The sequence below is a fragment of the Hoplias malabaricus genome, chromosome 5, assembly GCF_029633855.1.
Source record: "Hoplias malabaricus isolate fHopMal1 chromosome 5, fHopMal1.hap1, whole genome shotgun sequence".
Classification (NCBI taxonomy): domain Eukaryota; kingdom Metazoa; phylum Chordata; class Actinopteri; order Characiformes; family Erythrinidae; genus Hoplias; species Hoplias malabaricus.
Window position 1 is genome coordinate 3,771,128 of NC_089804.1, and position 25,185 is coordinate 3,796,312.

General features: G+C 40.9%; 1 protein-coding gene across 2 annotated transcripts; it reads right to left on the minus strand.

Annotated features, from left to right (window-relative positions):
- Positions 1-1,263: 1,263 nt before the first annotated feature.
- Positions 1,264-20,351, minus strand: podn (podocan). 2 transcript variants are annotated; one of them, XM_066672812.1, is made up of 12 exons: positions 20,269-20,351; positions 19,484-19,548; positions 18,040-18,148; positions 15,767-16,170; positions 14,618-14,711; positions 13,693-13,757; positions 11,403-11,512; positions 10,765-10,921; positions 9,370-9,485; positions 7,611-8,268; positions 5,471-5,619; positions 1,264-2,419 (listed from the first exon to the last, which is right to left on the minus strand). In XM_066672812.1, the coding sequence occupies exons 4-12, from the start codon at positions 16,055-16,057 to the stop codon at positions 2,296-2,298; spliced, it is 1,764 nt and encodes a 587-aa protein (XP_066528909.1). In that variant the 5' UTR covers positions 16,058-16,170; positions 18,040-18,148; positions 19,484-19,548; positions 20,269-20,351; the 3' UTR covers positions 1,264-2,295. The 2 variants fall into 2 exon arrangements, with proteins under 2 accessions (XP_066528909.1, XP_066528910.1); XM_066672813.1 differs by lacking the exons at positions 19,484-19,548; positions 20,269-20,351 and adding an exon at positions 18,395-18,463.
- Positions 20,352-25,185: the final 4,834 nt, after the last annotated feature.

Consider the following 25,185-nt stretch of genomic DNA (forward strand, 5'->3'; position numbering starts at 1 on the left):
CAAAGTTCAACATCTTTATTTTTTATTTGACCTAGTTTCTTATCTTCTTCTCCAGTTTCGCCATTTCCACCTGTTAGATCGGACTCCTCCAGTGCCAAAAACCTACAAGACTGAGGAGCATGCAAGACAAGTGAAGCCAATTACTGCTTCTTTTCCAAAGCACTGCCAACACAATTCTAGACAGCTCAACATGCTTGGAGGAGAAGACTAACGGGTCAGATCTGCTATGCCAACTAACAGACACCCAGGTTGGCAAGCACTGTGCTTGTGATAAGGGAAAATGCAGGGCCATCCTGCACAACCAGACAGAGTGAGGACAATCTCTTGGACTCCTAAGACTTGAAAGGGCCATGATTTTATTCAAAGCCCTTCTAAGACTCAGTGTGATTTTCATTTCAAACACTTCTGCCAAAAGGAGTTGTTTCCTGGAAGCATCCATCATTAGGCCAAACGCTGCAGCCCTCAACCTCTCACTCTCACTGCTTTACTGACTTAGCTTTGGAAAGCAATGTGTCAGCACACTGACATCCAAAGGGTTGTGCTGAATCCACTTGGCATTGACCCTAACACCTGCTGTAATCGAAGCAGGAAGTCTTGCTTTGACAACAAACTGAAAATACAAGCCATCTGCTGTCTGCTCACTGGGAACAATTAAACAAGAAATGCAAGAAACCAAAGGAGTGAGAAAAAATACAAAAATAACGAGCTGGTTCCCTGCACCAGAGGCATGTAACTTAAACAACCTTTCCCACTTTCTCTGCTTTCAGTTAAAAGCAAACATCCAAACGAAATCCATATGCAGGAAAGAACGAGAGGTACATTAACAGCAGTCCATCATTAGCACTTCCTTCAGCATGCTTGGAATATTTTTTGCAAACTGTGTTTTGAAGTCATATCCTCCACAATTTTCAGAAGTGGAGGTGGAGTGGACTGCACTGAAATAAACTCGAGTGGTGATAAAGTAAGTGATAATGTGGTGAGGTGGTAAAGTGTTGATGAAGGCTGTTACTAAAGGAGGTGGTAATTGCATGGCTCGAAAAAAAAAGAAGAAGCATGAATTAAAATCTACTGCTTTGGCAAGAAAAGCCACTTAAGCCAATGACACCATCCATACTTTATGATTTAGATATGTTTCACTATTACTGTCATTGCATGATACTATTCCAGTGTAATTACGTAGTAATCAATAACACTGGATTTAAATTCAGTTTCAACACTCATATCATTTTTAATGTCAAAACATGATTTAAAAAGGATGTTTGTTTTTCAGTATTTGTGATCAGGTTAAAACCAAATGTTCAAAGGTTTTTGACGTGTTTCTGCCCAGTCTTTTTTTTTATTTTTTTTATTTATTTTTTTTTTTACTAGATTACTAGCATACAAGATTTTCAATTTAGGCATATTTTGTAAAATGCAATAAAAAAAGACTTGGTTATGTGTTAATCCTGAAGTTCTGAAGCCTTATTTAAAAATTAAATATATTTAGAAACTGATGCCTGCAACACCTGCTGATACCAAGCATTGCAGCAAAAAGTGGTTGTGGCTCACCAGAAATAAATGCTGCCATCAGGTTGACATCCTTTCCTGGTTATTTCAGCAGTACAATGCAAGAAAATTGTGTACATGCTACATCGACTTTGACTTCATAGGCCCAGACTTCATGTGCTTGATTGACATGCCTGCCATCCAGATCTGTCTTCTGTTGTCATCATGACACAATCACAGACTGTTGCGCAGCTGAAGTGTTTCTGTACCAAACGCTAAAACAGGGTCATTACAAGAAAGCAGATGTAACACAGTGGGTATCCCGCTTCTGTTCCAACATTTTGGAGTGTGTTGCAGGCATCACAATCTAAATGTATTAATGTTTAAAATTAAGCTGTTCAATGAAAAACATTGAAATTCAAAATATTGCAATTAAATAAAGCTTCAAATGATTAAACAAATAACAGATTCTAGTTTGTTTTAGATTTTACAAAATACCCCCACTCTTCAGAAAATGGGATTGAAATATTGCTGTGTATTGGATCAGAGTATTTGATGGCAATCATGAGAATATTAATAATCTCAGGAACTGATGTTGGAGCAATCATCTTGTCCACTAAAAAGACTTAATTGTATGGTAGTGTGAGCAGCTACTGTGACTTGTGAGGGTTAAATTTGATGGACACAAAAAACATAGCATTATTTTTTATGTGATGTCCATTTCTGGTCCGTTTCTCCTGAGACTGTCTTCCTGACCTTCCTAGTTCGTCCTACTACACATCCCCTTCCTCTTTCTCTGCATAATCTTCATCAATATTTTCCCCCTGGTGACGGGGGTGGTGTGATGTTGCTGTGGCCGATATCCAGCACATGCAGCTTAGAGAGATGGGAAAAGGCGTCCTCTGCCACAGAGTGGGCCATAAGAGGGTTAAACCTGAGAGAGAGAGAGAGAGAGAGAGAGAGAGAGAGAGAGAGAGAAAGAGAGAGAGAAAGAGAGAGAGAGAGAGAGAGAGAGAGAGAGAGAGAGAGAGAGAGAGAGAGAGAGAGAGAGAGAGACCAGTTTAATTTGGCACCTAGTGATTTACATCATTCAAGGATCTCTTCCAAGAAACTAGAGTTATCTGGGTAGAAGATAGAAGCAGCAGGAGCGAGAGTCCCTTGGTTCACTGGGCTCTTTATGTCTGAGGCACTTCCCTCATGTGAGCAGCTCTCTCCTCATCTGCTTTCACATTACAGAGAGATGCCAAGAGCTGCTTCAGACATTCTGCCCCTTTGAGATTTAATACATTGATGGTTATTGCTGAGAGAGAACTCTGTTTTTCTCTAAGACCCTCAAAATCTTACAGTTTCTATTGATACACAACCAAACACACCCTCACTCATAAGAACACACTGTCACAGACCAGAAAGCACTACCCTGAATACACAGGCCAGTTTTCTGACTATGTTCAAAACATCAGAATTCAAGCTTTAAACACTGTTTTTGCACTATTTCATCTCAGCAGCCAAACCTTCTGCCTCAAACAGTGCAGGTGAACTGGCCTTTATTAAAGCAGAATGCTTTAACTTTGCAGTGGAATAGAGTAATTTTATTTCCACACTCAGGGAGGCAGCCTTACTGGTTATAATACACACACACACACACACAATAAAATAATCCATTGAACACTCTAGCCTCAGATTTTTTTCATCAGCAAAGTGTGCTGTAGAGCCCTACCCGCATAGCTTCCAAGCTGGGAGAGTGATTATACAGTTCAACATGCTCTGAGAACACCTCCAATCCTACTGCATCCTGAATGACTAGTTCAGGGTGACTTCATGACAAAGTGAAGTTGGAGAGATGTTTGACAGTTCAAATCCCTGCTCAGGTAGTCACACCACACTATACCAATACATGTCCTAAGGCAAGACTCTTAACATCTAGCACTATTATGTGATTAGCAAGAGACATAGGTACCAAATAATGCAAATAGATGGACGTAATCTGGCCTTCTAGGTGGCTGCTGAGGTTCTAGCTACGGGCTGTATTTTTGCCTAAGCTTATGGAACATATTAAACCATACCGTGTTGCAAACCACATAATGAAGTTGATTTAAGATCATTAAAAACCGGGACGTGGTTTCTGCGAAGAACTTAAAAAAGCTCAATAAACCTGGTGTGGTTCAACTGCATTTAGAGTAAATGATAAAATATTCAAATTCTAAATTTAATTTTTCAAAGTATGGCTATTCAGTCACATTACAGCACCATTGTGCTGTGGTTGAGAGGCAACAGATTCTGAAGTACCATTCTCTGGAAACAAAAACAATCAGAGCTTAATAAAGTGTAAGACACAAGGCTGAACAAAGGACAACCTAACGTCAGAGTCTCCACAACTCACATCATTTAAAACCAGCAGATTTCTACAACTGCATGGGTTACGTAACACTGTTTGTTTGTGGTGTGCGTGCGTGTGTGTGTGTGTGTGTGTGTGTGTGTGAAAGAGAGAGAGAAAGAGAGAGAGAGAGAGAGAGAGAGAGATCAGGATGCAAAACAATGCTATTATATAAGGATGAGTGAGCTCTCAGCTAAATGATGTATTAATGCCCTGAGGATCATGATGGACTCTGTTAAGAAGATATCATCCAAAAAAAGCATCCATCCAAACCCCCCCCCCCCCCCCCCCACACACACACACACACATAGAGCATTGTTTTGATACACTGTCAGGATATTGATGATGATTAGATATTATATACATATCTCCAAATCAGAAAAAAACGTTGGCACTGCATTACAAATGAAATGAGAACAAATTACAAAGGTTTTTCATTGCTGGCACCGTGAATATAACATATATCACGTGTTATCTGCTGAGCAATGTTCCAGTGTACCAATGTTCTGCTTGTGCTACCCTAGGTCCAGTAAGGTAAGAACCTAGTGAGCTCAGCTGGTAAAACGTTGTTTACTAATGAGCAGATGTGGTTTGTATTCTCCCGCTAGTGAGTTGATGGGTGTGCTAGTGAGTCTTGGGATTGCGTACTTGGGTTCTGCAGCATTCAAGGCCATCTTGTTCCTCCTGATTGGAGTCTTCATTTGCCAGATGTTCCCACTTTTCTAGCTTCTGAGTTTCAGCAGTTACTCTGAGTATAGGTGGCTGGGGCTGTGGCAGTGCAAAGTGACCAGTTGTGCCCCTCATAACATATTTGTAAATACCCACACATTCCTGCTACTCTGGTTTGTTGTATGTTCCAAGAAATGTTGGAAAGGGGCAAGTTTAGAAATAATAATAAAGTAAAGTATTCAAATAATGGTGAAATTTGAAACAGGTGACTGGAATCCCCATCGTCTAAGAAGGACCTTGTCCTTTAGGAACAGAAAGGGGCTTAGAAAGGGGAGTGGGCTAATGCAAAACAAATGTGTGAGAAAAGTATTGAAATGTTAACAAACTATTATCTCAAAAAAAAAAAAAAATTGGAAGGGAATTTGGGCATTGCACTGTCCTCATGGGCTCAGCAACACTTTGGCAAAGCATTGTCAGGAGCTACAGTACATAGTTACATCAGCAAAATAATTATATCTTAACTGTGTTCTTTCTTTCTTTCTTTCTTTCTTTCTTTCTTTCTTTAAAGTGTTTCTATGGTTTACATAAAAACCCAAGAGGACTTGCTTTAGTAACAAAAAATATTCCTTTGTTTCAAAAGGTACTTGGTTCCTTTGTTTAATTATAAGGCACTTGTTTACTGTCCTTAAGACTAACACTGGGGTTAAATCCTATGAACTCAAATAAATAGAATCCATAGCAAAGCTACTAGTGTCTTTAGGCTCATAAGCCTTGAATGAATAATGTCAATACATGTGAGCATCTTTGATCTGTAAACAAGTTGCCACCAATTTTTAAGACAGAAATTTGTATCTATATATTTGACAATGTATAATATATACAGGGTATTTTCATATAATTAAAAATAATATTTAATAATGCAGGTGTCAGTGTGGGTCACACCTCAGGAAAATGCCTTTGATGTTGGGGGTACTGAGGAAGGCTGTTGTTGAGATACTGCTGATCCGGTTGTGTGGCAGATGGAGAAACTCCAGGGACTCTGGGAGGTCAGCGGGTACGTGAGATAGCAGGTTACCTGTCAGATCTAGAGTCTGATACGCACGCACACACGCACGCACACACACACAGACACACACACACACACACACACACACACACACACACACGAGTAATCACATATTAATTTCTGTAAGACACTTGCTGAAGCAGATCCAGAGTGTGATTAGACAGCAACATAACCTCTTGCAATAGGGGAACAAACAGACTCACTTCATGCATAATTCATTGGTTTTGATAAACCAACAGATAAAACAAAAAAGGCAAATTATACTCTCAGGCACTCCATTTACACCTCATCATGGTTGGATTAGTTTTCATGCACAATTTCATCATGAAAATTAGCTGTAAATTCCACTAAACTGCACAGGAGATGCAGAGGGTCATTGAGTGAGCACATCACATGGACACGTAAATGTTTTTTGCGAGCGTTTAATTGAATGGAAATGAAAGTAGTCAGAAATCAGCTCATGTCTTCATGAAAGGTCATTCAGGACCCTATTTGACTCTATAGAAGGCAGCTCTCAAATAAATCAGTGCTCAATTTTAGATGTTCTTTTAATTCAGTCACATGTATTTTATTCATATTTTCCACAACTTCAGACTACCCAATAAATGCATAGAGTCAAAGGAAGAACAATGTATATGTGGCTAATAAAGTGTCTAGCATGTGTCAGAGTATTAGTGTCTCTAATATACTGTCCAGACAGTGGAAATACAATGGCTGTGCTTCTAATAAAGTGTTCAAAATGTTGAAAAATCAACAAATGTGTTTCTAATAAAGTAGCCAGTAAGAAAAAACTCAAGGTAGGCTTTTCTAATAAAGACTCCAGGAAACTGAATGACATGGATGGAGTTTCTATGCAAAATGTGTTTTAATAATGTGGCCAGCCTGACCTGGAGTGCCTAGTCAAATTGTGGGTGTGCCTACAGAAGTCATGTGATACTGCTGAGAGTTTTTACCACGACCCTGAATTGGATTAGCGGTTACAAATAATGAATGAATGAATGATTTGAAATGAGTGAAATGTCTATAAAATCCCCATCTAGTAGATCCCCATTAGCCAATTTCACCCTTTAGCAGATCTCCCCTGGCTGGAGTCTAGCAGAGTTTCAGTCGATTCAACATTAAATAAATACCAGCCACCACATTATTTTTCCAGCGCCGTAAATTATTTTCAAATGCTTTGGGATTTTCCTGCCTTCATTCTCCAGAGTCATGCATTCTAGTAGCTTCTAAGCATTAAGGCAAAACCACAGGCTCAGACACTATGGAATCAGATACACTATTTCAAATAAAAAAATAATTTTGCCTCATGCAAAACTACATGCCCAAACCATTAGACATTAACCTCAAACCAAACTGAATTACATATGTAAATAATCTACCAAAATGAAAAAGTAAGTGACATGAAATGTGTGAGTAACTGAGCGTGTGTGTGCCCTGTCCAGGGAATGTTCCTGTCTGGCACCCAGTGATTCCAGGTATGCGCCGGAACCAGCATGACCCTGATTAGGATGGTATGCTTTCAGACGAGAAATTAATGGCTGTTACTTTTCATGCCAAATGCAACACTAAAAAGTAATTGCATCAAACTTGAAGTCTCTTTTGTTGTCCATAATTCTGCCTAGAGGGTCACCCACTGTATCATATGGAACTTTTCCATTGCATGCCATCGTCTCAACTTTCTTCGTACCAGCCGCAAGCAAGGACTACTAAAGTACCCAGTTCCGGGGACCAGGTACCAGATTTGCCTAATTGAAAAACAAAAGAGCAGAGTCAAGTAGAGTAGGGTCCATTACTGCCCTTAGTGTGTGTGCGTGTGTTCACAGCCAGATTACACACAGGGTTAAATGCACTCTTTTTTTTCTTACAAGGGAATTAAAAAGTATCGCTACTTCTTCTATGTCAAGAGAAACTCACCAGTAACATTTCGAGTTATGGGTCATAAACAATCCTTCTAGAACTTTGTGGAGGCACCTCTTTGCTGAAAGACTTACTGTAAAACAAAGTCTTGTTTCTCACCGTGAGTGAGCTCAGCTCCTGCCAAGCTCCTTGGTAAAAGGAATTGATCTTCAGCTGGTTGTTGGAGAGGTAGAACTCCTTTAGTTTGCTCATGCCTCCTAGCGACCCCTCTGGCAGCTCTGTGATATGGTTGTCCTTCACCCTGAGCAACTGGAGGCTCTTGGGCAGCCCCAGGGGCAGCATCTGCAGCCTGTTTCCGGACAGGTCCAGGGACTCCAGGACACGGAGTTTGCGGAAGGCCTCTCGATGCAGCCTGCCACTGGTCAGGCGGTTGTAGCTAAGGTTGAGCTCAGTCAGAGTGTGCAAGTTAATAAGGTCATCGCGGCCAATCTCACTGATCAGATTGTGCAGGAGCATGAGGGTTTTGGCTCTGCGGGGCATACCTCGAGGCACTCTTTCCAATAGGTTGTTGTACATGTGAAGTGTGTGGAGACGCTTCAGGCCACGGAAGGCATCCTTGTCGATGGCACGAGCTCGGAGACGGTTGTTGTGGAGGAGAAGGTACTCCAGGTTACGGATGGGCGTTAAGGCATCAGCAGGGATCCTGTTGATGGAATTCTTCTCTAGGTGGAGTAGTACCAGGCTTCGAGGGAGACCACTAGGAACTTCTGTCAGGTTGTTGTTGGACAGGTCCAGGTACGCCAGACTGGTCAGATGACTGAGAGATGGCAAAACCCAAATTAGCTCATTTTACATCATTTGAAAAGACCTGATGCAATTTAGCTTGGTCTCGCCCATCACTTAATGCCACCAAACTGAGGGGTGAAGACCATTAAATTATTACATTGCTGCTACAACAGTGTCAAAGAATGCAACCTGCTGGGAGGAGAACATTAACTACACTGGTTTAAATTTGTTTATTTCCAACTCTTGTTATATTTCCTCCCAATATCTTCTCTGATCACACACACACACACACACACACACACACACACCACCACCACCACCATCCTCAGGACAGTAGAGGCCAATATATGCTTGCTTTGGGACAGGTGTGACCAGCCCATGGCTTCTTTTCCAACTGCTGCTGATGTATCACCACTGAACAGCATGCCATTTATGGGAGAATGCAAAACAATCAATTTACATCAGACAACTAATGGCAATGCTAGCCAACATGCTGTGGGGCACAGGGAGCCATCTTACCCATGCAGAACTCTATTAGGATTACCAAACTGAGGCAAAGCTCAGGCAAATCAAAACGGATTCCTCCTGGTAATAGGTCAATGCCTAGACTGTGGTTCCACTCAGGAGCCCATTAATTGCCAATACTGCTACATTCACTAGAATGGTGCTCTCACTCATCTTTCATTCAAATTAATGCTACACAAATCTAGAAAGCATGTCATTTAGATCAGGGTGGTGGATGGCTGTGGCATCTCCAAGAGTCAAAAGTTTTGAGACCTTTTATAAAGATCCCTTCGGTAATCAAATCTGAACTGGGAGAGAGCGCTACAAAAGTAGATGAAGAAAGAAGGAAATGTAAGGAGAGTTAGAGATAAGTAAGATAATGCTTTTAGGTGTTTTTATATTTTTATACCTGCATTTTGAGGTTTGATGCATGCGAGATTAGTGAGAATATAGAAGCATAAAGAATGTGATAAGACTGGAGGAAACAGCAGAGAGATGAAAAGGTCATAGTTGATGGGTTGATGGCGAAGTTATAATGGAAGCCTTTGTCGTATAACCATGTAAAGTGAAGCAAAGCAGTCAGGCATTTTTTCCAAATCTTTGATAATCTGAGATCCTTCCATCTAACCTGAAGGTGTAGTTGTCCATGCCGTCATTGCTGAGAAGGTTGTTCTGCAGATAAAGTTCTCTCAACTGTGTCAAGTTTTCAAATGCTCCAGCGGGAATCTTCTCCAGCTTGTTATGCTAAATGAACACAGGCATTGTTAAAGCTCTGATTAGTTCTGTGTTAGCATCAAGGGACACTCTGGTCAAAATAATAAATAAAAAATATTATTAGTAGGCCTAGGTCTGTTGCACATTTGCCTTAACAACAAAGCAATATTTCCTGGATTGGAGATGAGAAAAAAATCCCTTCTGATGACAAGTCTTGAAGGTGGAAGTAAATACTGAAAACTAACACTGCTTTAAAGATGCTACTTTTTTGCAAATTTTTGGCAAGAATTTCTGCAACCGCCATGCCCATAAGATGCTAAAAACACATTTGTAATCTGCATTAGCAGCTACAACAGTTGCTAGGCATTAGGACTTTCTGAGTGCCCTAGGGATCCCCAGTGATTATGTGATGTTTTGCATAACGCATGCTGGGAATTATAATGAATGATGAATACAGTGATGGATAAACTGAACTGCAACAGATCAATGAGCATGAGGTATAAGGGGTTTAATGATGTGCTCCCGTGTATCACACAACAACAATCAGATTAAAGGCTTGTTTTTGCCCAGAATGCAACTCTAACCTCTTTGAACAGACCCCATTTGTCAGCATTTCTAACCCTAACCCTAGCCCTTTGCTCTGTTAACTGCATAATATGTCATTGATGCTATGTGTGTGTGTGTGTGCTTGATCTGTAATGATCATGGTCAAACCAAGCCAGACAATCCATATGTTTATTTTGTTGGCCTCAGAAACAGCCATTCTGAACAACATAACACATGAACAGGCATATAATTAACTTATTATTTATCATTCTTTTGATTAAACCCAACCGTGGTCAGCTTTAACCATTACAATCTCCATTCTTAACATGTTCTTGCGCTCACTCAGAAACAAACACAGCTCCACCAACAGAACAGATTGTGCTTTGTGCATCAATTCTGCAGTATTAGGAAACATGGAACATACAGAGCTGTGATTATACACTGATTTATTTCACTCTGTGCAGCTTGAACATAGAATTCCTCTATCTGCAGATTTACACCAACAGAAAACTCTAACTGTGGCAGTTGATTGCTATCCCTGGTCATGTTGTTAAAACGCTGCACCATTCAGGAGTCCTCACATACTATTTCCAAGCAATGGCTTTGGAGTAGTATGTGCCCTGAATGTGGCCTGAAAAATTTGTTTCCTTAGTTTAGATTTAACACTAGACTAAAACCACACAGAATTATTTTAGTAAAACTTTAACAGCCCTTTTGGTTGCAAGCTTTGGCACTGGATTAGAGGTAAGCTCAGAGAGATGACCTTAAGATGCAAGCGGTAGAGGGCGGTGGGTAGGCCTCTGGGGACATAGCGCAGGAAGTTGCTGGACATGACAAGCACCTCCAGGTTGTTTGAGCCATTGAACATTCCTTCAGGCAAACCTGCCTCCGTCAACTTGTTGTTATGGAGATACACCGACCTGCAACAAGATGTGGACAATGCTCAAACACCTGCTCTCCCAAGATCTCTTCAGAAATTAATTGTGTGTGTGGGTGGTATGCTGAGGGAGGGGGTGGCATTTTCTACTATTCTGGGTGGTCTTTAAACCAGATGTTTAAACATTAGGATAGATGAGTAACAGAAAACAAATGAATGAACGATTGATGAATGAACGAATGAGTGATTGAATGTAGACTGTGCAAAAGTTTTATCAGCTTCAATTTGTTGGGGTTTTAAAATATTTTATATATGTTCCCTGTATAATTCAACACATTCTTTCAGAGTGTCTGCTGACCTGAGGTGTTCCAAAATCACACATGAGTAAAGGAATGAATGTGTGTATGCTGAAGTTTCCCTTTCATATCCAGCCATATTTTGTACCTCTTTAGTGATTATTTATAATAACCCCTGCCCCAGTCTGTCCTTGTATTTATTCAGAAAAGTATGAAATCTGCTCATACTTCAGTGCAGGTTTTTGACCGAAAGTGTAGGGGTAAATCTTGGTGAGTTGGTTGGCAGCAAAGTCCGCGCTGACCAGTGCTGGAGGGAGGTGTCTGGGAGCTGCTGTGAGCTGTGAGAAAGTAACAAAATCAAGTATTAGGCTCACAATATCAGAAGAAAAAGTTATTGCTAAGGTACATTTCACTTCTCTAAGACATTTGTTTCTTCTAAACTTGTTCTGGGTCCAAACTTTTAGAGAATTCCCGCTGCTGTGTAATTTTAACACAGAGTGGTTACAGACACTGTCTACTCCCCTCACTGTCTACTCCCTAACTTTAACTTCAGCCACCTACTTACTTCTTCTGAACTTGTTTTGATTCCCTAACATCTGATGTTTCCAGCTGGTGTGGGGAGATGTGTTTTAGTGCAGAGGCCTCTTGTGTTTCAGAGCTGTTACCCACTGCCATGTCCAGTGTGGAATTAGCCCCTCAGTAGGTGTCTGTAAGGCTTTCACCAGCACTCTGCAAATCCCCCAAAGATCCAAATATGTTTTCCTCCCACCCCTACATTTTTTACAGTCGGGCAGCCACAAACCTTGCCAGGAGAAACAAGCATCAGAGCCAGAAGCCTGGCACTTACAGAGAGGCGATTAAGAGAGAGAGGGCAAGAGACAGAGAGAGTGAGAGAGCTGCCACAGCTGGCATACTACATCAGACAGAGCCATGGGGGAAGGGAGTGTGTTAGCATTTGACCAAACATTAAATTAATGCAACTACCCCACCCCAACATGTCCTGCTTAGGATCATTTTATCACACACTGCTAAGTATGTTGCAAAGCAAATGTTATTTTTGGCCAGTGTCATGACCATGGTGATCTCTCTGTGCTGGCTGCCCCATAGATGCAACTTTACTGTATAAATCACATATGCTTTATTGCATTAATTACTGGCTACATTGCTAAGAAAGTTTTTTTTTTTTTTTTGGCTTTTGCCAAACTATAGACTATAAAATGCTAGGTAGTACACCTTAGTCACTATGCAACACCACCACTGATTTTACCTTTAAATGCTGCTGTCATCCTGCCCCTTACTCAAGAGCTTGGATGTGGTTAGCACTCTAGGGGGAGCTGCAGGGATTTGGCTGCAGTACATAACAGCAGAAACAAAAATGCTGTCAAATGCCCAACAAAAACACCAGGCTCTATTTCCCATCAGTCAGTTTTAAAACAAATGTGGGAACACATTCAGGGATTGGATGCGCTCTGGAAGGCATCCACCATGTTCTTGTACCAGCTTTTCTCTGAGTCATATTTTGAGGAGAAGACCCAATGTTCCTCCACTTCCAAAACAATCTGAGCACTTCAGGAGATTGGGGTTTGGTGCTGGATTTGAGCCCAAAAAGAATGAATCCCTCTTTTAACGATGCATCAAAGGCAAACCTGTACAGACCATGGAATCTGTTTCTTTTGCCACATGCATCTTCCTAAAGTATCACCACTCAATGGGATAAAATATGTTGTTTACACTCTTTCAATTACAACACCATATTAGTTCTTTAGCCTAACATTTGCATGCCCTTGGTTATCTGGATGCATATGTGAACTATGTCTGGCAGAAAGACTGCACTGCTGTTCAGCTATCAGTGCTGGCAACCTGCATGTGAACCAAGAATGGACCAGAGATTAGAAATGCTTATTTGGCCACATGGCACAGGATTCGTCAGGCATTCAGTATTAGACAAATTGTTATATATCCCCATGTGGAAAACCCACTCTGTGGAGCATAAACTTTACCAATTTTCTTGGTGGTAAAACTGACTGCTTAGAATGAAACTTATGATAAAAGCACAGACACAAACTGGGCTCCTCATCTTCTGGAGCCCAAACTAACCCCTGCCTCACTTTCACAGCACTTTCACTATTCCTGAAAAGCACAGATGAATAGCTGCAGGATAGAGAGATGGCAAGATATTGTCTTAACTCAAAGTGACTGGGAGCATTAGCACAATCTGAGACAGGTGGGGGTTAAGGATGCAGAGCAACACCAGCTATAGAAGCTCATCATTACAGACACAAACTAATGACCCATGGATATTATGCACAGCTTTCGATGTGTGCTCCTTGCACTCAGCCTTTGAAGTTTAAGGCTTGAAAATGTGAAAAACATGATGCACAAAGGGCTGTGTATTACACGTTTACTTCTGATCTACCTCCAGCTTTGGCAGCAGGGATGTAGAGAGCAAGGAAGAAAACTTTTGCACTTCTGAATGTTAGATTCTGAATCTGACTTTTATGATCCGGCCGTGACTCACCTTGTTATTTGCCAAGTATAAGTATCCCAGCTGCTCCAGAACTTCAAATCCTTCGTCTTCAAGGCCTGCAATCACACACACACACACACACACACACACACATGCAGAAAGACTTTCCCTGCTCTGATGTGCAATTGAACTCAGAGGGTAACATAAATTCTGTGAGACAAAGAAGAATATCAGGTCTAAAGTATGTAGTAAACATGTCTGCACCAATGTGTCTTTGTGATGTTTTTTAGTGCCAATATAGTGTGAAATGCACACTGTGCTACTGACACTGTTCGTATGATGTACAGTTAGGCTTAGGGTCAGGGTCAGGGTCAGGGAAATGCCTGGTGTTAAGGTTAGAGCTAGGGTCAGGGCGATGCCTGGTGTTGAAGTTAGAGCTAGGGTCAGGGCGATGCCTGGTGTTGAAGTTAGAGCTAGGGTCAGGGTGATGCCTGGTGTTGAGGTTAGAGCTAGGGTCAGGGCGATGCCTGGTGTTGAAGTTAGAGCTAGGGTCAGGGTGATGCCTGGTGTTGAGGTTAGAGCTAGGGTCAGGGTGATGCCTGGTGTTGAGGTTAGGGTCAAGGTCAGGGTGATGCCTGGTGTAAAGTCTACTGTCCAGACATGTTAGCGTTTGAGTGACAGGGTGAATGTGTGAAATGGTTCACAGGTGTAAGTTACTAGGTGAGTATGTGAAATTGTTTCTGGGCAGACAGTGGCTTCACTACCACCTTGAAATTAATGAAGCATTTACAGAAGATGAAAGACTGAATGAACGAACAAATGACCCAACTCTGTTGGGTGGGGTTAATATTTAGCTGTTTAGCCAGTTTCAGCCAAGACATGGCAGACCACCAAGACTGCAGTTCCAACAAATGCTACAGATCTCAAGTACACGCTAATCCCTTTCCATCCATGTCCCTGCGTCTGTATCTCTCACCCTCTGTGGTGAGCCTGTTGTTCTGCAGGTTGAGGGTCTCCAGCTGAAGGAGCCGGGAAAGGTCCTCCACACGCACCTCAGTGATTTGATTATTCTAAAAAAAAAAAGAGGAACACAAAAAATTTTGCATGTGGCCACATGCCAGCAATTCAAATTCCCAAACATGACAACAATATCTGAGGTCTTATTTGGATATCTTTAGGGACACAATGTGGTATGGTGGATCATTCTCAGTGCTGCAGTGACACTGATGTGGGGATGGTGTGTTTTGTGGTGGTACAAGTGGAGCAGAAACAGCAGTGCTCCTGGAGTTTATATACCCACAGTTTCACTAGAGGAAGACACAGAATTGCCAAGCTCACCCACTCTCTTGTGCTCAGTCCGGGTGTTTTAGAGTTCTGATTCTGGTCTTTGAGAATTTACTCTCAGGTCTTCCATTTCCTGTAAGTTCTTTCTCAAATAAAATTTGCATTTCTTTCATTAATAGAAACAGGAGAATGCAAACCTTTGGTTCGTTCTTAAGGCCCTCCCTTGCCCTCTAAGAGGTGGCTCACTGAGTGAGTTACCATGTTACACACAGCTGAAGTAAGATTACTCCACCGGCCCTAAGCCCTCTTGTCTAAACATTAGGCCACAGCTGCCCACTGATGACCTACTGTCTCTGACTTTACATCTACAAGGTGGACGAACGAGGGAGGAGTGTCTCACAGAGTGGACAGAGAGTGGACACAGGGTTTAAAAACTCCAGCAGCACTGCTGTGTCCGATCCACTCTACACCAGCACAACACACACTAACACACCACCACCACGTCAGTGTCACTGGGCCGCTGAGAACGACTGTCCTCCCAAATCATACCTGGCCTATGGTTTTATTGTGGGGAGTCCTCACCAGTGAAGAATAGGATGAAAAGGGGGCTTACAAAGTATGAAGAGCAACAAATGGACTACACTCTCCTGTATGGTGAAAGGAGTTGGGAGAATGGACAGTGAGTGTAGATATTAGTAAGTAGTTTTAATGTTGTGGCTGCTTGGCATATGTCCATTACTCAGCACTATTTTCCTTGCAAGGTGAAGGCATGGAATTATAGTCAGGATGATTTAGCTTTGTTAATAGCAACACACCCACACACTCACACACACACACACACCTGCAGTGAGAGCTGGCGAGTGCTTTCCGACAGGTCGTTTGGGAATTCGATGAGGTCAACTCCAGCACAGTCCACCGCTCCTTCAGTTGGGCATTTGCACTGCTTTGGACACACCTGCGCTGCCCCCTGCTTCCTCTCCCCTTTCTTCTTTCCTTCATAATCCCTCCCTCCCTCTCCCTGCTGCTCTTCATCACCCCTTCGTGTCTCCACCTCCTCCTTCCCTCCTCGCTGCCCAAGTGCCAGTGTCCAGCCCAGCAGAGCCACACAGAGCAGGAGGCAAAACTGCCTCATCTCTCTCTCACACACACACACACACGCACACACTCCTTAGGGCTCTGAAACACACAACCCTCACAGATCTCTCTCTGGGTGTGTTGGAAGTGTAGAGGGCAAACAGAAGTGTCCTAAAGCAGAAAAACACAGTACAAAAGGCATAAGATAAAAGGGCACGCACACACAAACGCACACACACAAACACACACACACACACACACACACACACACACACACACACACCTCCTGGAGGCAAACAGAAAGATATGAAAGTGAGTTCATATTCATGTTTTTTTTGTTCTTTTCTTTTTCTCAGACCTTCATTCCTTCTGTTCACTTTCTGTAACCACTTCATCATGTTGAGGGTTGAGGTGGATTGAAAGCCCACACATAATGAATGAAAACAAGGCAGTAACACTCCCTGAACCAAGCACCAGGCCACTGCAGGGCACTAAGAAAATATTAAGTACTGATAAGTACAACTAAGTTCTAATATCGCGTCACTCTGCCCAGTCTCAGTGGGGTGTAAGGTGCCCCAGCACTGGGCTATGGATCAGTGGAACTGTGCTCTCTAGAGTGACTGAGCTCCATCAGATAACTCTGGCATGAGTCAGAGCTAAGCACACTGTAGGCGTTTCTGATAAAGTGACCAGTGGATGCATGTATTGCTCTCATACAAGTGACCACACTCTGCTTCTTATTTCTCCATTGTAAGATGTCTGGCAGGCTTTTACATACTTACACATGCTCTTAGTTTATAGAAATCCAAACCAATGAAAATCCAAAAACAAAACAGTGAGAATTCCACGTCCAAAGAGACTCAGTGCCGTAATGAAACCCATCAAGTCTTCCTGCCGTGGGCTGGTCTTGAGCAGTCTAGACACTGTGGCACAAACGCCACGAAAATACATTATTTGTCTTTACATGTGTTGGCACTGCTTCTATTGAGTGAATACCGCAAACTCTACAACCTCAGAAAAAAGGTACAGTAGAGGTATATTATTGGTACTAAAGGTACAAACAGTGTAAATGTATATTTTCAAGGTAAAAACAGTGTAAATGTACATTTTTCAAAGGTACAACACCGGTTTTAAAGTCCAGCTGTGTTCCCTAAAGGTATATTACATTCTCTTCTCCAGGAAAATGTGAATATTTATAATATTTTATTATAGAACTGTGTCACGAAACAAAAAGACTCAGTGAATGAAATCAACACAACATAAAATCTACAGTTAATATAGAGTATGGTACAATGTTGCTTAACTAATTGTACTGAAAACCCCACAACAGTGACAGCAAAATATACCAACATCATGTCAGTTCTTCTAACCATGTATAGACACAGAAAACACTGACAACAAAATGCAATGTTCTGAAGCAGCTGCCTATACACACCAAGAATGATAAAATACCATGACCTTTGAGCCCACAGACAGCACTGCATTAAAAAACATCATGCTACTGTAATAAATATAGCCACATTGGCTCAGGGGAACTTTGGAAAACCATTGTAAAGCTGTAACACGGCTTTGTGACAACATCAGTTGTAAAAAGCGCTATATAAATATATTTTGATAGATTGATTGGTTGATTGATTGATTCTCACTGACTGCTGTCCACTGCTGCATCAAGAAATACAACGTAACAACTCTATTGCAAAAGGAGAAAGCCAACTCTATGGAGAAACGCTGCTGAGTTCTCTAAACGTAAGCTTATCTCAGATGGTCTGAACAAAAAGTGAACATGTGCTGTGGTTAGAAGAGCCCATGTCTTAGGTTATTTTTAAGAAATATTGATATCAGATTCTCTGTGCTAAAGCTGAAAGTGACAGTACAGACTGTTGTCAGTGCCCATGTGATCTGCGTATTTGTGGAAGTATGGAGGTGTATATTGAGATTTAATTCATATGTTGCAAACAAGGTGATCTATTTTCCTAGGAAGTCTATGATTATTTCAACAAAACAGAGACATGTCTCTTTCTGCATTATGACACAGCATACCTGCTTGTCTGACCAGCCTGACATCCAGAATCCAGATCCGTCTCATACGGTCATCCTGAAGAGAAGACGACCATGGCCACCACTGATTGTTGAGCAGCTGAAGTCTTGTCTTAAGCAAAAAAAAAATAATAATTCCACTCGTAAACGTGCAGCTATTTGTATCCTCAGTTCCCACATGTTAAAACAGTATAAAATAGTTTTAACAACATTAGAAATCTTTCTCTGTGCTATTGTCATTAAGTTGAATGTTGTTCTGTGTTGTAGACACAGAGACAACTGGTTCCATTCAAACCCACTTTAAATAAATCTGAATCTCTGCATACTTTCTGTGTAAATCAGTTTTACTTAGTCACACCTGCGAAAAGAAGTAAACACATATTACAAGCTCAGGTTCCAAAAGCAATGACTTGATTCTGGCTTGAAGCATGGGTGTGTGTGTGTGTGTGTGTGTGTGTGTTACAGTAAATGTTGGAAAAGGACTTTTCCAGCTCCAGAAGGGAGGCGTGTTTCCAGTGCTTTCTCTCTGTCTGCAGCGTGTTTATCCTTTAGTCCGCACTGAGTATTCCTTCCATGCTGACATTGAAAAAAGGGTCCCAGACAAAACAAACTCACACTAACATTGGCATTCCATCCTCAACCTTGATGCCCAGATATGGAGCTGAATACCAAAGTCAAACTTGGAAAAAAATTCTGGAATATGCGTTAACAACAACAAGCAGCTTGACTGCAAAAACATACTGTACACATACACACACACACACACACTGCAAGAATAACTGTCAATCTGGGGGCAGCATTAAGACACGTTCAGTACCTTAGATTAGTACCTAAGATTACAAATATCCCCCTCTCTTTCTGGCAAAAGAGTGTAATGTACCTTTAAGAAACACAACTGGACTTTAACACCACTGCTTTAAATAATAAGAACAATAATAATGTAAAATAAAATAAAATAAAAGGTACAGATACATTGTTTTTACATGTTTTAGTGACATTAATGTACCGGAACCATACCTTTCTTTCTATCTGAGAGGGTGCACATACACACACACCCCACCGCCACCATGTGCACACACACTCACACACTTTTCTGTAACCCACACTGTATGTAACACATCAGTTGTGAGTTATTACCTTCTGACTGACCCTGCATAAACCCTGATAATAAAATATAGAGCATCCAACAATAAACAATGCCCAGTGTCTCTCTTTTTACAGGGATAGGAAACATGCTGAGTCATGGAAAGCTCTGGCTGTCCCTACTGGACTTTAAAACTTTAATCTCTCCAGCAATGAGACGCAGCTGACTTAACTCCTCCAGTGGTACATCAAAAGCTTCACCAGTTCCTTCAAGCTGTCTACAACTTAGATGTGACAGTGGGATGATTCAGGCGTAAAGTTTGTATACTGTTGGTAGGTTTTAAGTTTTTCACTTGTTTGCTACCTCAGTGTTTTCAGTGTCCAGGGGCAGTTATGCTTTGTAGGTTCCAGCACCTTCCAGGACCAGGGCTGAAAAACACAAAGTTACCTTAGCAGTTTAGCTTCAGTGCAAAACAATATGCATTAAATATTGTGTACATTTTCAAGGCAATGCAAGGGCCCACTCTTTAGCAGATTTTTTTTTTTTAATTGTGGCCTGAGATTTTGGTCGACAACATGGCAGGAAGGTCTGCATCTACTTGGAAGCACATGACTACACTATAAACAAGATGGAGATGTGCAGAACCGTCAGCCACAGAACTGTTAAGATGTTTACATCGCTTAGGACACAGTCATTTTTAGTGTGGATGCTCTTGCTACAGATGCAAGTATAAATCCAAAAGTAAATTCCAAAATAAACTGCTAAATTAGCTTCATATAAAGTAACAGATTAGTTTGCAAATAAACTTGACTTTATGTCCAGCTGTCCACGACCCTCACACCTGTTGTGAAGATGCCTTATAGTTGTAAACACTCAAATGTTACATGAGTGGATGTGACTGGTTTGGATCAATATGGATTAGATTACAACATCAGCTCTAACTGTAATACAGCCTCTATACGCCTGCTGTTCAATCCAAGACAGAAACAACAACACGGAAAACATCTGGAGAGAGTCCAGAGGCTCTGTGTGCATCTGGAAAACTGAAGGCGAGGTGAGGGAGAAATGCACTGTACAAGAGGAAGGGAGGGAGACAGAGACACAGAGGGTTGATGGTATATAAGGAGAAACATCTAAAGATACCTTACCTCTAGGTCTTGAAGTAGTGTCCAACAGTTGTCCAGCGACACAGTGAAGTGCAAAAGACCAAATGCCTCACACCACTTAGCACTGGGCAACAGTGAGAGTAGCAGCCACAGCTGGAGAGAGCAGGTCCCTTCTGGTACCTTCCAGATGTGCAGGCTGAGAGTGGGAGTAAAAGGGATGGAACAGAGAGAGAGAGAGAGAGAGAGAGAGAGAGAGAGAGAGAGAGAGAGAGAGAAGGAGGACGAGAGAGTCCAGCCAAAAATCGTACTTCCTTTCAACAAACTTTCCACTATTGCCTTGGAAAAGACAGCTTAACATTCAGCTCTGGAAAAAGATCTCAGCCTGGCTCCAGTCGAGTCCAAACTAACAAGCTGACACACTCGGCATGTGGCTGTACTTGAGCCTTGCCAACCGCCATTTAAGGTGGAGAAAAGAAGAGGTCAAGCAGAAGTATTTCCCAGAGCCCAAGCTTAGTTGGACTACAAAAAACAAGGTCAAGAGGGCAAACCGTGCCAAATGACATAACCCAGTTGGGTTTGGCTTCCTTCTCCAGAGAGAGTGGAATATATGAGGCAGCAAGTTAACGGTCAGGCTTCTGACTGTGACATTGGGCGAGAGTACAGATCTGCGTGACTTTGACAACAGCCAAATGTTGATGGTGACTCCACTTTGGTCAGAGCTTTTCCAAAACAGCAAGTCTTATGGGATGTTCACAGCAAGCAGTGGTTAGTACCTGACTAGGGTTGTTAAGGTTATTTATCGTACTCTCTTCATTTGTGGAATCACTGCTGTGACCCATGAGCTCTATATTTTCACAAAATTGAAAATCAGCTTGTCTGTCCCTATAATGACTCAAATACATGAATGCATCTGAGTATTACTGACTTCCAGTCGAGTAATTTTCATGTGCACAGCTTTACATCAAAACAGATGACATCTCCTAATTATTAAAGTCAGAACAGAGAGAGTGTAGAGTCACCTATTTATTAGACAGACCTTTATATAAAATGTAGGTACATAAATGCTAAATAAAGGTCTGCTTCTCAGTGATGCCCTGTTGCATTATCAAGTGCATGTTACCTCTGCTTCATAAAATGTGGTGTTTGCTTTTGTAATGTTAAAAAAAAATCACTGTTAAGATTTAATCTTGTCAGTCTCTGTCATAACTGAGTCTTCTGGTGTAATCAAGTTGCTGCTTGAATGTCATTTCAGTACAGTTCTTCTGTTCTGTAGTTTGTAATGAACAGAAAATAACAGGCTTTCTATCATCAAAGAGAGTTAGGAAGTCACAAAATGCTTTGGAATAACTCCATAGTCACACTATTTAAATAAACACTGATTTCACCAGACTTAGGACAGTTCAGCAACAAAGCAACACTGCAATTAGTGACCTGTTGTTTTTTTTTTTTTACCTGGTTCTGAGTCATTGTTTTTCATCCAAAACACACCCAGTACATTTTCTTTATGCAAATGAATTAAAACATAGCCTTCAGCTAACTTTAATTAGGAGCTCTTGAACAGTCAAGATCATAATTACTGAGAATGGATCACCTTGCTTGGACATGATTCAGTTGTGTACACTACTGTGATTAATTAAATGAATACTATTTAAGTATTCCTCGTGTCATTGCCATTATATCTGTACGAAGAAAACCAAGCTCGATTTTTCTTGTAGTGAGCTAAACAGCTTAGTAGCACAACAGATAAAGTCTGGCTGGCTTTGTTTTTACATATTCACTCCCCCATTGTGATATCCACTTTATTTGAACCAACCCCTCATCTCTACACACATTCGCTTTCCAATTTTGTCAGTTTCTTCCACTGACAGGGACGTCAGTGTAGAAGATTGTCCACACCTACTGTGGTCAGAAACAAAATGTTGAAGAAGTATTAAATAACACAAACATCAACCAACGAGCTACTGAATATTTGTAAAGAGCAGGGTTTATGATAAAGTGGTCATTCGGTGTAGGCCAGGTCCATAACAGACTTAGCTGGAGTGAATCAGCAGTTCTGATGCTTTTATGACTAAGATTAGTCTGAGATCAGTGGTGGAATTTGGAAATCAGAAGCTTCCAAACCATGCACCTGGACGTCTGCCACTGTTTCAGAGCCCAGCACACCTGGCTCTAATATCCCCACCCCTTTGAGGGCTTTCATTGGCTGGACCAGAGGCTAATGTCATTAGTTTTATTCCTGAACCTTCACAGAACATGCAGTACACTTCATAAATCAGAAAGCACCCTTCACTTTGTTCATTTCCAGTGTGAACCACCACTACCTTGATGGAAGCATATGTCTCTCTCTAAAATTCCAATATTCATCTGTACATCAATAGTACCTCAATACATACCCCTATAATATTGCAGAGGCTGACTTTTGCCCCTTTCATCATTGGCACATCGAACTCTACATTTACGTTTCCTGAAAAAAAGGCATCTATGGATGTTTTCAGATGTGAAACAAGAGCAGAGCTTGTGTTTCTCATGTTAGGTCATGTTTCTCATGACTTATTTTCTGTGTCTGAGGGGGACAGTTTTTCCAAACACCAGATCTTGTTAAAGGTTTAATATAAGCACTGGTCTCTGTCACTTTAAATCATTTTTGAACACATTTATCAGACATTTTAATGAACCCCCATTACTCTTACCACTCAGGACAAATTAAGACATAATGTTTTGATGTTTCTTAACACAAAAGTGCAATACCCTGGATGTCAACCCTATATACTTAACAATCCAACAAGTTGGACAACAGAACAGATCCTTTGATACCTTGAGGACAATACTATGGGAAGCTCTAAAATCTGAATCCAATATATCCAATATATAAATATATATAAACTAAGATATTTTTGAGTCGTTTGATCAAGGCCTGCTTGTTTGATCAAGGCCTGGCTTTATTATGGGATGCTGTACAACTGCACGACGAAAATAATACAGAACAGAGCCACTCAAAAGGCTATTGTTTAAATGGATCAATTCCCTTCATAAAAAAATCTCCTGAAGTCTTCACAAATGTCTGTGCTAGCCTTGAGTGCTGTATAGTGTTAATTGCTTTGAAAAAAACTTTAAGCAGTGGGTGTTTTTAGAAATGATGTCTGAAAAATACGGGACTCTGGCTGCTTGCACTGAGTGCTGATATTTAACAAGACATTCTCATAGAATCTGAAAAGATATGCGAAGCTCATCCTTTTACCATTTTCACAGTTTAGAATATCACCGTTTCGCCAAGGCTGAGTTAGCAATGTCTTTTTAGGTTTGAGCAGGGAAACTGAATACAGAGTGTTACTGCATGTGACACTAAAACGGTTGATCAAGTCATCTGGGCTAGTATTTTCAAAAGGATTTACTAAACAGCCAGCTACAGTAGCATAGAATGCTGAAAACTGTCTAGATGCCAGCAGAGTTAAAATACGAGCGGAATTTATAGATGAGCCAGGCTTTGGAAGAGAAGGAGAGAGGTTTACACTGACAAACATAATTCTGCCTTAACATTTCACTAGGAGAATTCAAAAGATAGAACAGATCCAGATTATGCTCATGCCTGGTTTAGTATCGCAACATACATGAATATTAAAATCTCCAAGTATCAAAACCGTGTCAGCGCTAGCCAAGGTAACTATTAAAATGTCAGAAAATTCTTGGATAAAATCCTTGTGGAATTTGGGTGGTCTGTACTCAAGAGCAGAGAACACAGGGCACGACGGTTCCATGTTAAATAGCTGCACCTCAGAACTGGAGTAGTCTTTTACAGACTGCTAAACATTTTCTAAAAACAGTCACTAGACCACCCCCACGCCCAGCGATCCTAGGTGTATTTAAGAAGTGATGATCTAAAGATGTGTTGACCACCCTCCAAACAAAGAATCTCAGATTACAAAATGACTTTGAGTGTAACCTGCTTATTTACTTTTATTTTTCATTAACAATCTAGAAACTAGAATAGGTGACTCTTGCAATTAAATATAATGCCACTTGACGTATTTGTGGTGGGTGAAGTATGAAATTTGCTTTGTGAGGCTTGAAACAGATGCTATAGTAAGATGTGTTTACCGGCCTCTGCTGTGTGACAGCATGGAAATAATGCTCCACTCCATTAATTCACTTTAAGATACAGATGCCCACAGTGAAGGAAGAACCTTAAAACTTTAACCTGTATCTCACTCTCTCTCTATATATATATATTTCTCTATCATTAAGGCTGCAGGGATATATGTTAAATGGTGGAAAATTGGGAGGAGCATGTCATTTTGAAAGTTTTTGAATATTTTGAACTAAATATTTAATTTATTTATTTACTTTTGAAACTGCTTTCTCTTGTTTAGGGTCTGTCTCCTATTGAAAATGTATGGTACATCATGTAGAAGACACAACAGTGACCAGGGACTACTACTACTGAGCAGTTTAAGTCTTGTGTACAGCAAATATGGTCAAAATTTTCACATGCAAAACTGGAAAAAATTTCTTCAAATCACAAATGATTAAAAATTGATACTATGATGTGACCCAGTGGTAATTGTAATGTAGTATTAATTTTGCCTGAACACACTCAAAATATGTTCATGGGACTTAACAATAGACAAGTCCATGGGACTTAACAAAAGACAGATTTCCATTTTATTGCACATTTAGTGCTCCAAAAGACATGGACATGGGATTTGTAATATAACGGTTTTAGGATCACGTAAACATTTTAATTACATTACACTGTGTTCCGAAATGTTCATTCACCATGTCTCCTGTTGTTCCCTGTTGTTTATTTTTCACTGAAGTGAGAGTGTGATGTTTTTCAAAATGCAGATTAGCTTTTCATAACAAAATTGGTGGGGGAAAAAAAACATGGGCAAACAAAAATATCTGGACCCGAGATATAAAACCAAGCAACTGATACCAGACATGTATGAAAAAAACAAACAC